Source organism: Chrysemys picta, chromosome 7, assembly GCF_011386835.1.
Source record: "Chrysemys picta bellii isolate R12L10 chromosome 7, ASM1138683v2, whole genome shotgun sequence".
Classification (NCBI taxonomy): domain Eukaryota; kingdom Metazoa; phylum Chordata; order Testudines; family Emydidae; genus Chrysemys; species Chrysemys picta.
The window spans coordinates 93,197,234-93,214,920 of NC_088797.1; the positions used below are offsets into that span (position 1 = coordinate 93,197,234).

Below are 17,687 nucleotides of genomic sequence, written 5' to 3' on the forward strand. Positions count from 1 at the left end.
GCCGAGTGAAGTAAGGTCCAACGCTCAACTCAATGGCACTTCTCTGTAACCCAATAACTTTGGCGTGCCATATCTGATCAATTGAAACATTTCAGGGCATGTTCTATGCATCAAGGAGCATAAGCCTGTTGATTTTGGTGCAAATTGGAACAGCAGGAAAGCCTGATTCATAGGAAAAATTAAGACTCCCAGACTCCTTCGTTGTCAGAAACGCTATTGGTCTTAGGTTTCAATATTTAAAAAAAAAAAAAACCCTCAATTTTGGTCCAAATTCAGTCTAACACAATCCTTTTAATACCTGAAGCTATTTTATATATCAGTATACAGCCTGTAGGAGATCAAATAGGAGGCAATGAAAAACAGAGACAACTTTCACAGATAGGAAAATAAGACTTGTTATATGATTGCCTGACCAGTTTTCCACAGCAGAAAGCTAGTCAGCTATCCCAAAATCTTTGCCAACTATTCAAACTTCTTTTAAGATATTCAGTTATAAGAACATTTTAGGCTGGCATTACTTTTAAATTATAAATCTTTTGTTATAGCAAATCTATGGCCTTATTCTGCTCACTGTTCTCATGCAAGTAGTCCCATTGAAATTAAAGTCACTATTTGTCTGACTAAAGTAATCAAAATTTGGCTCTAGATCCGTTACCTAGCCCTTGTGATCCAGCTATGGGACAAATAGCCAAGAACAACTGGGTTTTAATCCCAGCTCTGACAGACTTGTTGTGTGACCTTGGGCCAGCTATTTAACTTCTCTGAGACTCAACTTCATCTGCAGAAAATCCTCAGAGGGTTGCTGCAGTGCGTTATTGTACACAGCTTTTCATATGCAACACTTTGTATGTGCTCAGTATTACTACTAGCCCCCAAAATCTGGACTTCATGAGTTTAGAATAATAGGACCAAATCCTGCCAATCTGACTCAGATGAGTGGTATCATTCATGTGAGTAAAGTGAATATTAGACCGAGGGTCAACTCATACACAAGAAGTCTACTATATGGCTTCATTCCAGTACTAGTCATCCATGCAACTAACAGCATAGTGCCTTCTAAAATGTCTAGGATCACATTTCCTAATCTCTATGATGCACTTTCAGGACCCAAATTTATTAACGGCTATTGATTTCATTAGTCCTTACTCATGTTAGCAGGGCCAGATCCTGTAAAGGTGTATTAACCTGTCATCTGGAGATGTCTGCACTTTGAAGTCACAGTACACCAGATGTATAGCTGGGGAAAGTGGACATAGCCAAGTACTGCTGCATTCCAATATCTTCAAAGCTCCTCTAAATTGCAGGTTTGATCCCATTGTGTCAATGGAATTACTTGCAGTAAGACCCTGATCTTGCCTTACCCATGTGAATGTTACTGCTTGTGATACATATTTCGAGTTATTTTCTGTTCTGTATCCAGCTTCCTCCCCCCTCTCCCCCCCCCCCATAATTGTTTCACAGAACATCACAGGCTATTCCAAGGTTTTTCTGTCTGCTAGTTTGACTTATAATTATATAAGCAAAAAGACATATTTTCCTGCCAAACCCACGTAAGCCCAATATAAGATATTTTCTTTGCATGTAAATATGTATATGAAACTTGTAATTCAATCAATGATTTCAATAAACTAAGTCTAAAAATGACAAGAGTATCAGTTGTGCTTCCTCATAGAGTGCCTTATCGAGGCACATGCACAACTGGCAGAGTGTGACTAATCCATGTTATATTCTATCATAAACAATAACTCCAGAGGGGCAAAACTCACTGTTCTCATTTTTCTTCTTTGGCATGACAGTACTCTCTCTCTCTCTCATAGTTCTGAGGCTCAAGTTAGAAATGCTATCAAAGCCATAATTTACAGATTTGACTGGACAGTTAGAATGATGAACAGTATATCTCCAGAAGACTTCACATTATCTCAAAAGGTATTATCCTTAGGCACAAGGCTTCATGCCTCTGTGGCATGACTGTTCAAGAAAATATCAAGTATTTTTCTTGAGCAAGGCATATTTATCACCTGCAAAACTGTGGACAATTAAAATGGAAATCACCCTCTCTCACTGTAATAGTTACATTGTAAAATAATATTAATTTAGAATAAAAGCATTATTTAAGATAACTGTATAGAACTTTATTAAGTGCAGCCCAATGCACTATGTTATGCAATTATCAGTAATGTGTACAGGAAAAAAAAAGTGATCCATGGGATGAGAAAGTAAGCTTGAATTATTAGCAACACTAGATATATTAAAACTTTGCCAGGCTCTCTATATTTTACAATACCCTGCATAAATTCAGAATTTGTTTTGCTTCAAGTCACATCATTTCCGCAAGCTTTACAGTCAATTTATTGACCAGACAGCTTAATGTGAGAAGTCCTAAATCTGGTAATATTACCACTGAAAATCATGAGGCAGGGTCCTGTGGATTTTCAAGTGCTTTGGACAATCATTCAGATTCCCTCACTCCAAATTGCTGGAGAATAAAATGTTAACATATTACAAACTAAGCTAACCGATCCCAAATTCATGTGATTTTATCCATGACACTTAAGTACAACAAATGTGTGACATGAACATTTATTCCTAATAAAAGTTTTTTTTCCTTAGGATTAGCTTCCCTCTGTAATTAACACTTCTGGTCCTCCAGACATCCTTATTACATCTACTGTGCTTTCTGTGCTAGATATCTGCTGAATACATTTTCATATGTTAAGACAGAGGAAAATAATACTTTGCTATTGACATTGATTAGATGAAGCTTATTTTCATCAGAGGTATTTGCAATTATATTAAATATTCATCTCCCATATAAAGCCTTTCCTTTTGCCATTCTTAGCCCTAGGAAATGATTAAATTACACATTTAAATGGGCCCTATCAGAAACAATTAGAAGTGTCTAGCCATTTATCAAAGAGTTTACAGAAAGGGGGAAGAGATAAGCTACTAGTACCCTCCATCAGCCTGAATCCAGACAGGAGGTGAGCCAGTGAGGTGGTGGCTACTGGGCCAGAGCTTCAATGAAAGTTCAGAGATATGCAGTCTGGGTGTTGAGAGGAGAGAGTAAAAGATGTATACACCTGGATTATGCAAGTTTTTGGCCTCACTTTCCCAAATTCTACGGGATAGAATCATAGAATATCAGGGTTGGAAGGGACCTCAAGAGGTCATCTAGCCCAACCCCCTGCTCAAAGCAGGACCAATTCCCAACTAAATCAGCCCAGCCAGGGCTTTGTCAAGCCAGGCCTTAAAAACCTCCAAGGAAGGAGACTACACCACCTCCCTAGGTAACGCATTCCAGTGCTTCACCACCCTCCTAGTGAAACAGTGTTTCACTAATATCCAACCTGGACCTCCCCCACTGCAACTTAAGACCATTGCTCCTTGTTCTGTCATCTGGTACCACTGAGAACAGCCGAGCTCCATCCTCTTTGGAACCTCCGTTCAGGTAGTGGAAGGCTGCTATCAAATCCCCCCTCATTCTTCTCTTCTGGAGACTAAACAATCCCAGTTCCCTCAGCCTCCCCTCATAAGTCATGTGCTCCAGACCCCTAATCATTTTTGTTGCCCTCCATTAGACTCTTTCCAATTTTTCCACAAACAAGAGTCACTCCCACTCTCCCAGAAAAATACAGACCTTGGTGCGTTGGGGGGATGGGGGAGGAGAGTGGCACAAGACTGCAACCAAAACTCCTATCCAGAACCTGGATATGAGCAATTTCTTTTTACCCTAACCTCCAAACTAATCAAGCTAAATAGTAAACAAGTGTGCTGCTCTTACTTCACTGTGGAATTGGGAGCCGCAGCCAGCTTTTAGCCGGTGTGCCGCGGTCAAAGACATGTTTTACATGCAGTAGGAATGGTTACACAGGTTTTCTAAACAAACTGGAATTTGGAGCAAAAGTTTGTGTGGCTCCAGCTTGGATTAGGTCCTGGACCCATTTTTGTGGGGGAGGGAGAGGTGGGAAGGGGCTGTATTGAGCAGGGCTGTGGCAAGGTCCAGAGGTTTTTTTTTTTTTTTTTTCCTGTGCAGTGGGGCTGGAGCAGCAAGATTTGTTCCCTGTATTTTTATTGTACAATATTTGCGGGGGGGAGGGAGGAGAAAGAAAATTGACACTACAATATCGGACTAGACCCAGTTAGTTCTGTCTCTTCTCAGGTATCGCCACCTCCCCTAGTCACTGCTGCTCGTTCCTTGCAGTAGCGCCTCGCAGAGCAGTGAGATAGACAAGCATGAACCCGGATGTTTCTAATTAACCAGACATAAGGGGGGACGGCTTGAGGGGGGGGTGTCTCTCTCTCGCTGCTTCTCACTACTCGTGCAGTCTGTTTCAATTCGAGATCCAGTGTTGAGCTCCGGCTATTTGCCTTAAAAGGAAAAATAGCTATGGAAAAACTTCAGCTGGCTAGGAAAAGGGGGGAGAGGGAGGGAAGAGAGAGAAGGCTGCTATAGTCTGCGAGGGATGTACGTCTTTCTATGATGCAACCTAGTAGTCACCATCGCAAATAGCCAGGAGCTGCTTCGTAGGGGAAACGCTGCCCCCCAGCAAAGAGAGGAATTAGCCGCTGCAGGATACTGATGACTTGTAAATACAGCACAAGCGGGGTCAGGTCTGAAGGGAGCTTTGAATGTGTGCAAGTGCAACCTTCTCCACAAAACAGGCCAGGTCTCCTGTACTTCCCCCACCCACGGTCATACCTTTAGGTAACCCAGGTGTCCAAGCTGAGGTGGGAGTGGAAATACTAGTATCCGCTCTAGTTCTGCTCCCCATCGTCAGCTTCTCCCTCTTCCCATTCTACACACAGAGTTCAGGTCGACTCAGCAGGAGAGTCGGGGATCTGCCACCCCTCCCAACACTTCCACAAATGCTAGTTCTGTCTTAAAGAGAGAGCTGCTGTTATATTGCAGGGAGACAAAGGGGCCTTCCTGGGACTGTCTCACCTGCTACCCCGTCACACGTTAGCTATGGGAGGTGTTAAATCTACAGAGAAAATTCCCATGCACTGTCCATAAGACTGAATAGTTGAAATATCTTGCAAGCAGCCGAGCCCCCAGCATAACGGATACTAACAGGAGAGAGCAGGGGGAGGCAGGGCGGGAAGCAGCAGCAGCAGCTAAACAATTCAGACTGGAATTTTAAACGTCAAAGCTAGGATTGCATAATTGGCTCTCCCTCGAAACCTCTGATGCCGCTTTAGCTACGGGCTTGTTGCCTAGTAAGCTGTAAAGCGGCGTTCAGGTGCCAATGAGCGCGGCTGGGCTGACGGGCGAACATAGCCACTTCATTGGCATGGGCAGGCACCTAGAGGAGAGATGGCGAAAAGACCAGCAGTCTAGCGTTAGACACTGGTTGCTAGGATACTGTGGAGATCCTCCATTGCTAAGCAGACAAGGAAAAAATGTGCCCAGGCCTTAGCAGCCAACAGCAACAATAGAAACAGAGTCTGCTTCCCTCTGCCCACCCCCATCAGGAAACCAAATCCTAATCTTCAACGACACAAGGAACACAAGCCTGGAAATGGGGCCCAACAGCCAGAGAAAACTGTCATTTGTATTCGAGTGGCAGCAGCTAGTGCCCTTGTATTAAAGGATCTGTTAGTGTTTCCATTATAACCCACCCCCCTTTTCTGGGGTACAAAATTTGGCTGCCCCTCAAACTATCCCGCTACCTCCTTTCAAAACAGCCTATTGAGGTCTTCATTGTTCTTGTGTCCATAGAAGAACTGAAAGGATTTCGATGATTTTCTCCTAAATGGCTATTAATGAATAAGTAAATTAAACACATAACTACACTTCTACCTAGAACTGCAGGGAAATGCAATAACTCCTGCAAACCTTGACCCAAGCCGTGTGAATTAGAGAGGGCATGCTGCCCTTCACCTCATGTTAATGATTCCTGCCTTTTATTAAAGCAGTGTGATCTCTACTAATTGTAAGAGGGCTATGCGCCTGCTACAAGGGTTATACAGCACTGAAACAATTAATAGGATGAGATGTGCAAGGTTTCACAATGGAATTAGTACTCTGTGGAATGATGTATTTTAAAATACAATTCCTTTTCCACCTGAAGAGATGTAACAATCTTCTCAGTCAAATGTTACAGTCACTCAAAACTACACATTAGAGTTACATTCCTAAACTATTGAAACAATGCAACCAAACGGCTACAGTAGGAAAATCACTCCCTTATCTAAAAAGGCCCGAGAGAATTAGAAGTGCACTCTTGCGAATTTGTTCCCTAAATAAGAGGATGCCAGCAAAGTACCTTATTTTGATGTGATTTCGTGACACACACACACTCTCCCCCCGCCCGTCAATATTTGGAGAAGACAGTGAATTAAATTTCTTATTTCTGATTCTCACAACTGGATCTGAATTGCCTGTAACCTTGCACAGAAAGTGGTTCTTATGCAAGATATTAATTCTGTAAACTCTGAATAGCGCTTTCTATATCTCCATACCTTTTTTCTTAAGAAAAAAACCATAGCCACAATTACTAAATTTGATCTGATTGTACACAGGGCCTGCAGACTTGGAATTAACGTTTTAAAAGTGGTATGACTGGTGTGTTTGGTTTATTAGATTTAGACAAAAGCTTTACTACGCAGATATTTTAAAATATCTCCAAATAAGATGTGCTCACATTCATTTGCTTAGAAGGTGGTCATTTAAACCCATGAATATAAAACAATTGGGATATTAACAATCAATAACCCAAATATTTAAGCTTCTTGTATTATCTATCAGAGATGTATTGCATTGTGTCACTTTCCAAGAAGAACCACTTCAGTGAATTTATAGCTCACTTTCAAACTTCCAGATCTGTTAGCCACTTTGCGCTGTTCCTCAATCTGGCTGAAGTGAAAAACAGACCTATATTATTCCTTGCTTATTCTGCTTCACTGACACAAATACAGAGAGTCTTCAAAGGCTTTTCTATGGGAAAACCCATACAAACTGGAATGAATACAATGACCACGTGTCAAACTGCTGGAGTACCCTGCTTCATACTTCCCACATGGGAAAAAGAGTAGTACAAGAATGGTCTTAACAACCCATAAGCCATGTTGTGAGAAATCCCGCCTCGCTTCCTTTCACTAGCCGCTCATACCGTAAGGAAAATGTCAGCTATAAACATTAGACAGATTTGACTTAATGAGGTCCCTCTTGCCTTCCAGCCTTTGACTAGCTTTAGTGAAAGCAGGCAGGGGGAAAAAGACTTCCCAAAAGCTGGGATTCTGAGTTTTAACTCTTAATGAGACAAATTTGATGGTTACAAACGAGACAAATACACGTCAAATATTTAAACAAAACATTAGGCAAGCAGTGAACTGAATCGAATAGAAAGAGGCTAGACTATTGTAACGTGTACAAGAGAATCAATGCTAGCTTTAGTATTGGGTATATATTTTACTTAGCAGATTTAGGAGATATTTCCTCTAGCAGATTTGCTCCACCCACACAAATTCCTACTCACCTTATGGTCTAGGAGAATATTCTAAGTTAGTATATTGAACTGCAAACCTTTTTATATCAAAAATGAAAAACATTTATTTCCAAAATGACTCTTAATCGTGCGGCTAACACATGAAACTGCGTGTGGTGTTTTGATATAAGCCATGAATTTAAAAGTACACAAGCTTTTTCGTGATTATGGGACCAAACACATCAACATTTTATTGGGGAGTGAAGAAGATATTAAGCACTGCATGGAGGATGTAGTCTCTCTTCCATACGTGCTCAGTTTTCTCACTTAAACCAATTTGCATAGTCTGTGACGGCAAGTGTGAAACAAGGATAGATGATCTCCCAATTTTATTTAAAGCTTGAAAGAGATTTATTGCAACTTTCCCTTCAAATACTGTGTTGACAACCAAAACAGCACAGTGGCGAAAGTCACTGGAGTAGCTTCCTCCCCCCACCCCCCTGAAAAAGCTCACAAGCGCAGGGAGGGGTAATATCAAGAAAGGCAGGGCATTACTCAGAACCTGAGTCTGATGGAAACCTGCGTATGGTTTTTCACCTTAGGATCTTCCCGGTTTTTTCCTGTAGTTGGACAGAATGGCAGATAAGGAACTCCCCACACTTGTCACTCACCCACCAGCTTCTCCTCACCTTTCACTCCACATTACACAGTCGGCAAAGCTTTGATCAGCTTTATTTTTCGTTGACAAGAGGTCTCTTGTATCAGAGGGGTAGCCCTGTTAGTCTGAATCTGTAAAAAGCAACAGAGGGTCCTGTGGCACCTTTAAGACTAACAGAAGTATTGGGAGCATAAGCTTTCGTGGGTAAGAACCTCACTTCTTCGGATGCAAGGTGTTGATCGCTGTTCACCCCAAACTAGTTATCGCTCATTTTATCTTTTAATAAATTTAATTGCTTGATATTTATTACTCCAGAGCCCTCCATAAAATCCAATAAAATGCCACAGAACTATAAACTATCCAGGAAACTGTCAGTTTATCACCTCCTCCTTATCCAAATATGTCTAGGTAGACAAGGCCACATACCTCATTAGATACACAGGTATGTCTGCCATTAAATTAATTTACAAGACTAGAAAGAAGTGGGGTGAGAACTTGTGTCGCCAAATAAGCGTTCTGTTAGCTGAGCCACAAAAACTGATTTTGCGCTCCAAAAGCAGCAGACGCTCCATTCTAAACCACATCCGCAATTACCTACATTCCCTGCCCCATCGAACTATGAACACCTTCTCTCACTCCAGACTCAAGGGGAGATGCTTCATGACGAGCACCAGTGAAAACACTTCTTACACACCTGAACCAAGGACGATTGCCAAGTTTTCAGCAGTCAGGTTACAGCTAGAGCAGTCTAGTTACAAAGAGATGTAGACAAAGACTATAGAGGATGGGAAAAAAACAAAAAAGCAAGGAAACACTCTTCCCCTCAGCCCTTCACTCCTGTTGCGCATAGACAGTGTAGGAGTTTCTCAGTAGCGCATGACAACATGTGCTCTAATACTTAGCCATAATTGGCTCAGTGTATACATGCAATGCAACTTTTAACCTCGGAATTTCCTTGGTTTTGTCAGTTGTATCACAACCTCAGTGATTATTGAAATGCAGTTTAACGGGTGTGGTGTGTCGGATTTATATTTTAAATCTCCTCTAGGAGTTCGGTAGGCTTGGCTGGTAAGGTATAGCCAAGAGCCAATTTTTATATCCAAGTTATGCGTCCCGAAGGATGATGTTTAAAACCTAAAAATGTGCGAACTTAGCTACCTGAGAACAGCGCTAGCAGCTACAGCTCAGATGCAGCCTGGACCCCTGGAAACGTGCAAAGCAGTTGAGCAGAGCGCTATGAAACCAGTAACACTATGGATCTGCGTCAGGTAAGACCTTTTAAAAACCCACACTTGTCAGATGTAATACTGAATAAAACAAGAAATCAGGAGACTTGATTTGCCTTTCTGGATGCTAGCTATCAGCAGCTCAGGAATTAGCAACCTTTGATTATTTCCCCCCCTCTAAGAATCAGCGTACACCTTAATCAGGATAGTAAATTCTATTGTGCTTCATATAGTTCAAACGTCAACCATTCAGCAATGCGGACAAATTCAGGGCAGAAACCATGAGCACAAACACAGACATAAAAACGTACCACATTGGAAAAGACAGTCTGATGAAGCAGCCGTTAGCGGGGTTATTTTTTGGATGGGCAATTTTACCCCCTTAATAGGGAGAATGCGCTTTCCCCCTTCACGGTCTAGGAACTCTGCTCCCAGTGGGCTCGGGAATACCTGGACAGCTGACAAAGACACCACGGAATAGGAATGCGTGCAGTTCCCGTGGCTGAAGAAATGTGGGCAGCCCAAGAGAAGCGTTAGGAGGAATATTTCTGAGAATGAGAACAGAAATGGAAAGCAGAAGGTGCAGGACTCGTCTAAACAAGTGGATGGACAGACAATACAGAGACCATTCAACTACCAAAGACAGGATGTACACAACGCTTTAAACCCTGCTTACTGTGGGCTCTTGGGGTAGAAGGGAAGGGTGACATGGCTGAGATCCTGGATGTCAAATGCGGTGGGCTCGGCTGAAATTGCCTGCCTCTTGGTCCTGTGTTCCCCCTGCAGGGTGCTGGAGGTTTGCTGCTGCGCCTGCTGGGTGGCGGGCCGGATCACCGAGCGGTACTTGTCGAGCTCGTTTTGTAGTTTCTGGATCAGTTCGTCCTTCTGATCCAACTCCAGCTCCAGCTCGTCTATGAGAGCATCCCGCTGCCTCAGCTCCTCGATTTTCTCCTGCAGCGCGTATTGTAAATCCCGCAAAGTGCCCATACTCCTCCTCGGGCCCGGGGCGCCTTCCTCCGCAGCCGGTCTCTCCCCCGCTCCCAGCAACTTTCCCCGAAGTAGCCGCAGCTTCCCACTTCAGCCAACTTTGCCGATCGCTCCCGATCGACCTGCCGCCGGCAGATTCCGCTCGCCCTTTAAACACGCCTCCAGCCTGCGCCGTGTGGCTGGGCGACTTGGCAGCGAGCCGCGCTGAGCTACGGAAGGAGGATTAGAGACATAATCTTAAACGGAACCCCACCGGCACCACTCCACCGGAGGCTGGGTTGTTAAGGGTGATTTCGATCTGCCTGCGTCAGGCTAGACTGGAGAGAGGGAGAGAGACAGAGCAAGAGGGGGGGGGGGGGGGGGGGAGAAGAAAGAAAGGGGCGTCTGCAGGATGCCGCTGCACTGCCTCTATGACTGTCTCACTGGTAGGGTTACTTAAAGGCTAACGAGTCTTCCGAGCCTCTGCCCCGACTCTGTTTTGGAAGTGGGGGCATAAGGTGGTGATTTTGCGTTCCAGACGCTTACTTTTAAATGCCACGTTTTAGGGGCATGTCCAGCATCCGCCAGGGTTGCAGTTCGCTACACTCTTGCAGTTACACCCATTACACACCCCCAAATGAATAAAATCAATCACAATGCTACCACATCTACTCCAGCTGCAGAAAAATCTTTAATCTGTTTCCACCCAGTGCAGTTCCAGTGAATCCCAGGCATTCAGATTTTACAGTCAGTTTGTTCATTAATTCACTGTCATTACAACTATTAGAAATAAGCAACTTTGGTTAATGTTTCACAGGCCAGTAAGTCAGTTTTAAATTTAGAAGAAACTTAAACTCTCATTTAGCCTGAAACAGACTGCTAAGCACAAGCTCCGTTCACAGTGGTGCTGAGGGTTCCTATTGGGTCTTGCCAGGGTTTGGCCCACATCCCAAATTGCACAGTGTGAATAGAGAACAGGTATAACTACTCCTACTGCATCCCCCTTCCCCAAAAGGGTGTACCCTGGTGCAGGGATGCTTCAAGAACAAAAACAAACCCAAACAAAATGTAGATACCACTTGAGTTGTGGTGGAGCCTGTAGTGTTGGGCAGCAATCCCCAAAATTCCATTACATGAATAGAGAACAAGCCCCTAGGTACATCAAAGTTTCTAGATTCTGATGCATTCCAATAGAATAAGGGCATAACAATGGTTCCAGTAGCTGGATCCAGACAATTTTTATCCCTCATCTCCCATATTCCACAACAGCAGTAGAGAATAAGCTTTATTCTACTGCACTAAAACAAGGCCAGACCCAACCAAATTCCCACAGAACAGTGCAAAGAACCTGGCATCTTGATCCTGCCAATTTTTGACTGCAATCACTCAATTTCCACTGTCCAGTAGTCACAGAATGCTTTGGCCATAAATCCCCATACTGTAAGTGAAAAAAACTTGGCTATACGCTGCTGGATCTAGGTGCCTAGTTGGATTTTTCACATGTTCATGTGCCAGGATGTAGCCAATGATATTTTTATAATGGAATAAGAGCAGACACACTTGGCTTCTACACATCCAATAGAACATTTTCCAGATGGAGCAAAACCCAGGCACAGAATGTGTGTTTTAGCTTTGTCTTGCAAATGATGTGCTGGAGCATAGAGTTTCTTGTCTCGTAGGAGCAGTGATTAGGTTTGGACAGTACAACTTGGGAGGTTTGTGCCAAAAATGGAAGGGCCCCATGCACAGGAAGTACTTGTGTTCTATCACGCTTATAGAATTTAGGGACAGAAGTTGCCAAGACCCAGCTGCTGGATCTGGGTTTTTGCAGCCCTCATGTACCAGGATGCATGATGGTTCAGTTTTTTGTCAGTGCAGTAGAAGTGGCTACACCAGTTTTCCTTTTAGGCATTAGAATTTGGGGGCAAGGCCCCAAAATGGGCAGAATGTAGCAGGTGTAGGGTGCCACAAATGGGTGTTTTATTTATTTATAAATGGAGATATCCTATCTCCTAGAACTGGAAGGGACCTTGAAAGGTCATTGAGTCCAGCCCCCTGCCCTCACTAGCAGGACCAAGTACTGATTTTGCCCCACATCCCTCAGGGGCCCCCTCAAGGATTGAACTCACAACCCTGGGTTTAGCAGGCCAATGCTCAAACCACTGAGCTAGATGGATCCACTTTTTATCTTTTTCTGTTGTTGATTACTGTCATTTGACTGACTCCACAGTCCCAGTTTTGCACCTGCTGATAGTCTGTATAATATCAAGAAGAATGAAGAGTTGAAAAATATACTTCAGCAATTCCTTATGCAAAATATTGTTTTAGGGGGCTGGACACTTACCATAAATATTTTGCGAGCCTCTGTGCTGCTTGAATATATTTGGTCCCTAATATATTTTTCAAGGAACAACTTTGTTTTACATGTAATGTTCAAATACCATTTAAAATAAATATGCAGCAGTTTAAATCTTTTGGCTGCATTTGTTAAACCCAAGAGTGATGCAATTTCATTTGTCTTTTCAAAATAGGGACATTTTCTAAAATGCTTTAACTTCAGAACTCATTGTGCTGCATATTTTCCCCCACTTAAATAAAACCTGCACAATTTACTAAGATTCACAACACCCAATACTATCACAATATTTCAATTTTAAAGTTAAGCAGATATACTACATCCATTTTAACATTGGTTTCTAGTTTGTAAACACCATGTTTATTTTTTCATTTTCTTCTCTATCAGATTGGATATAGACACCTAGATACGGAGATTAAGGCTGTTCACTCAAGCTAAGACTTCAAAACAATTGTTACACAAAATGGAAATTGTTCCATATAACTTTTGAGTAACAAATAACAAAGCTACGTAATTCTTTTATTTAGATTTCATTAACAGTGCATAGCCTACAATCTAGATATCTGTATGTTACTTGTAAGAGAAAAGACATCCATGAAATTACACTAGATCAATAATGCTGGCGGAGGTGTAGAAGGTCAAGACTGATGTGTTTTATGAAGCATCATACACACAATGCTCTGAAATAGGATGACAGCAATGGTTCTAAAAGTGCACACATCTTCTGCTTACGGTTGCTTAAGCCATTGCTATTGGCTTCTCATTTTTATGAGCAATAAAATTGGTTACCTTAAATTATTTCTAAAATAAAATACATGATTATGCATAAAGGACATGCTCTTGTGGTAGCCAGGGAAACCATGAGATCCAGAGACAGTCCGAGTGACACATTGCAGCAAACAAACAAATAAACATAAGGATATTCTTATCCCAAAGAATCCCAATGCACTTTACCAACTATCAGCCAAATCTTCCCAAGTGATCATCTCTGAAGACTGTTGACACTAGCTTAATAGCATTTGTTTTGTAATGTCCTAAAGACACGGAAGGACAATTGCGAAATCAGTGTGGATCTCCTTTTTTAAAATCTTCTGAGCAGCTCATGGGTTAGTGTTCTCGTTTGTGTTCTCAGTGACAGTTCTGTCCTTGGGGGACCTGGAGGGCTGTCCCTTTCAAAAATAATTTTTTAAAAAAATTCTACAAATAAAGGTGCTTGTCATGAGGCAGGCCCACTTAGAGCACCCTCCATGGCAGGCTACACCATGACTGATACACTTATATCAGTTCCCCTGCATCACAGTCCCCACAAATAGTCTAAAGTGTTTTTCTGAGTCCATAGAGCCCTTGTGGAGTTAATTGATCAGAAGAGAAAGCCCTGTGCATATGAAGTCCCAGCACCATAATCTAGGCAACACATCTAATACAACCCAAATGTCCCTGATCACACCCTGGCTCTCCGATGCAACCCTAGCAGCACTCACCATGCCCTAGCTCTTCATTGTAGCCTTCTCTCATTCTTGTACCATGGCAGCCACTCCAACCCTTCCAAGTGGAGTACAAGCCTGCTCCTTCCCAGTAGGAACCCCCCCAGTCTCTTAGCTGGAAGCATCCCTCATTCACTCTGGCTTTCTGGTGGTTCCTCTGGGTCCAGCTGTCCAGCCCTGGAAATGTACATGGACAAGTTCCTTCACTGTTCCCCAGCTTCAGCGCTCAAAGGCTCTTGGCTCCAGCTTAAAGCCAACAGGCATCATCCTTTGTTTGTTTTCAGACTCCAGGCATTTTCAGCCTTTGCTCTCTCTGACTCAGGAGGGACAGCAGGCTGCCCCTTCACTGGTTTCTTAGCCCCCAGCCCTTTTCAGCCTTCAACCCCTGGCTTTGGCCCTTGAAAGTCAGCAAGCTAGCCCCTCCACTGGCATCCAGATAAGTCCCCCCCCCTTTTTTTTCCTAGAGAGCTTTTCTGCTCTCTGCAGTTTTCCACACAGACTTTCTTGATTCTCCTGATTTTTCTTGACTGACTCACCAGAATTCTTACTCACTGGGTCACTCCCTAATTTTGTATAGCCTCCAGGTGCTGCCCCACCTTCTTAATTGGCCAGACAGAGAGCACCTGTTCCAGTACGGGGATGCCAGACCTGCTTCATTTACAGGGGCCAACCACTTTATCACAGTGCTTTCATCCCAATTCTCTGTGCATTTCATACGTATTAATTGAATAATTTAATGCTTCTATCTTCCAGCTGAGGAATCCTTGTGAGGCACCTACCTTAGAGCTCCATAGTGTACAGCAAACCACAGTGGAAGAATGAGGCACACAAACAGAAGGGCCTACAGTTAATTAGTTCATGTGCAGCTAAGTACCCCAAGGTAAAATTCTGATTTTAGAGTGGCCACTTAGTTTTCCTTAAGTATGTGCTCTAGATGCTGCCCACATTAAATGCTGCCATACTCTCATTGGTAAGGCAATGATCAAATGAATGAAAACAAAAAGGCAATTTATACACGAGAAGGGTAAATCTTTGTAATAGTAAGTGTTCTTGTGGACCCCCCCAAGTGTATTTCAGATCACATAGCTGTAATTTGACATCCAAAAGGGCCAGCACCCTGACACATATCCAATCTTTGGCCCGAAAGAATGAGCCCACCACAGAGGACACACACACCTCTGTTCCGGACATTAGGGATTATATGCTGTCCCTTTAAAGTTGGATGGTCCTTATTTTCCTGAACCTGCACTAGGATTCAGAATATATATTCCTAGCGCCTCTGTTTTAAATGCCATTGCTACTAATCCTTTCTGCAAGGGTCATCTGTCAACAGATGCAGCTCGCACTTCCACTTAACTGCAGACAGATATTTCAAAGGCCTTCAATCAAAATGAAAATTTGCACCTCTCAATGATCAGATTTGACATCATCAGGCTGGAACAAGCCAGAGTAGCTGAGAGGTTCCCCCCAGAATCCAGAGCTGCCTGGTTGTATGCATGCCTAAATATCCTCCTCCAGCTGGGGATATTTTTTCTGGTTTAATCCACTGCAGTCCTGTTACTGGCTTCTCTCCAAACTATCTGTAGGAGGAGATCAGACTACAGTTTTAAGTAGGAAGCAGGGTTTATGAGATCTGAACTGCTGGGAATTTATAGGACATTTTCCCACAAGCAGTAGAAAGACAGATACACAATGCCAAGGTTCTGTAAATAAATATCACATGTATCTCTAACTACCAATAAAACAGAGCCACTTAAGAAATGGAATACATTACTATTTAAGAGTGTACAGCAACGCTACATTACAGTTTAAGTCAAGAAGTGAAGAGCAAACCCTATTAAAACTACAGGTGGAAATTATAAGTAAACTTGAATTTGATTAACGCTGGAATTCTAGCAAAAAAGTGCTATATTGTCTTTGGTGACAAGTTGTTCTTAGTTTTACATTTCATCAGGAAAGGTGCATTCTGTCCCATCTGAGAGATGATATTTTTAGCTGCACAGTTCTCCCTTATATCATTATTTTGGGGTACTGACTCAGAGCAAAGAGTGTCGCGTACTGAAACACCAACACCATTTCCCTGCATATGAGTTTTTCCTGAAGTTTCCAAGTAGGGACTAACCAAACCTGACCTGGTTTGGTTTAGGTGATCTGAAAAGATCACAGTCCAAGATGTTATGTCTGCAAATTATCATTACATCCTTAAATTAATAAAGTCTACAAATGTTAGATTCTGGATGCCCTGCACTAATAAACAAGTAGGAGAAAGAAAACATGTAACCTGTCCCTCAGTCTCTTCCGCTGTGCACCTACACAGAGGGTATCCAGAATGTCTATTTTTTCTCCAGCACAAATGGGGGGTGTGGGGGGGGAGGGGTCAGCAAGGTAATGGGCACTCCACGCCCTAGAGAAGGCATGGTCAGGTAGGTTTAGCTCTGGCTCTGTTTCCTGTGCACATTTTCTTGTAAATGGAGAATAGTACTGGGGGGGAGGGAGGGAGGGAGAAGCACACATTATACCTTATAAAACGGTGTAGCATTCTCATTTCTGAGCATATTTCCCAGTGCTCTCAGAAGCATTCTGCCTGCTTGTGTCCTTCACAGAATGCCTCCAGCAATTCCCATTCAGGCTCTACATCTCCTCCCCCTGCTACAGCACATCACAGCCTCTCAAAGGTATAAGAGAGCCCTACAGTATGAATCAGATTAATGAACTAGGAAGCAATTCAACTCTAGGAGTTAATATTGGGGCTTCTGTAGTTACTGGTTCACAGAAATCTACTTTACCAAGCCTAAGTTACAATAACTCTCATTCTTTTTAATGATGGCGGGCAATGTATTTTTCCTTTTTCTCTCCTAAATAAACATCACTAGTTCATGATGTTTATGATTCAACATTGAGGAAGTTTTTGGACTTTCTTCCTTTTCCCAATAAGCACTATTAAATGAATATATGGCCAATACAAAAACATAACTAAAGTCCACTCCTCCTCCCCTGGGAGGAACAAGAGAGAGAGAACACAGCTGTCCAGAAGAGCTAGAATCTTTTGCACTGAACAGTGCACCTTAAACACCAATGATTCTTACGTGTAGGAAATCAGTGTCTCATGATTGAATGTTATTATCTTATGGGTATAGGGGGATTCAAGGTCCTTTTTTAGTATGTGGATTCTTTCAGTTACCAAAAAGGAAAAATTAGAGGCAACACTTGTAAAGAACATGAAACTGTTCCAGTCTGCCAGTCCAGGAAAGGCACCCTGGTGCAAGGATCATTTTGAACAGATAAAGCCAGACAATACATGAGAAAAAAAAACCCCTCAAGATCTATTAAATTAAAAAAGAAAACCTGAACAAAAACTTGCTGCAAAGAAAGACTCTGGGTGTGGGTCCCTTCCTGGGACCTGGAGGTAGGCCTGGTAGAACAGGAGCATAGTTGAGTGAGTTCCTTGATACTGAGCAAATGTATTCCTGCACCCCTGCACTGAAGTTTTCTTTACTTCCCCCCATGGGTGGTGGGTGGGTATCATAGGCTGGGGGAGGCTGAGCTCTCCAAACAGCCGGGTGTGGCTTT

At 42.8% G+C, this 17,687-nt stretch overlaps 1 protein-coding gene across 6 annotated transcripts in view; it reads right to left on the bottom strand.

The window, feature by feature from the left end:
* PRKG1 (protein kinase cGMP-dependent 1) overlaps positions 1 to 17,687 on the bottom strand; it is an 887,331-nt gene that overhangs the window by 796,630 nt on the left and 73,014 nt on the right. For 2 of the 6 annotated variants that reach the window (XM_065552030.1, XM_065552032.1), the window contains exon 1: positions 14,115 to 14,658. The exons of 1 other annotated variant lie outside the window; for it this stretch is intronic. Coding sequence is in view for 3 of the 5 variants with exons in the window: in XM_065552028.1 (XP_065408100.1) it covers positions 9,988 to 10,298 (311 nt within the window). In the remaining 2 variants the exon portion in view is untranslated. Of the gene's footprint in view, positions 1 to 9,987; positions 10,658 to 14,114; positions 14,660 to 17,687 lie in introns of those variants that run through there. 3 more of the 6 variants (XM_065552028.1, XM_042856860.2, XM_065552029.1) reach the window with 3 other exon arrangements.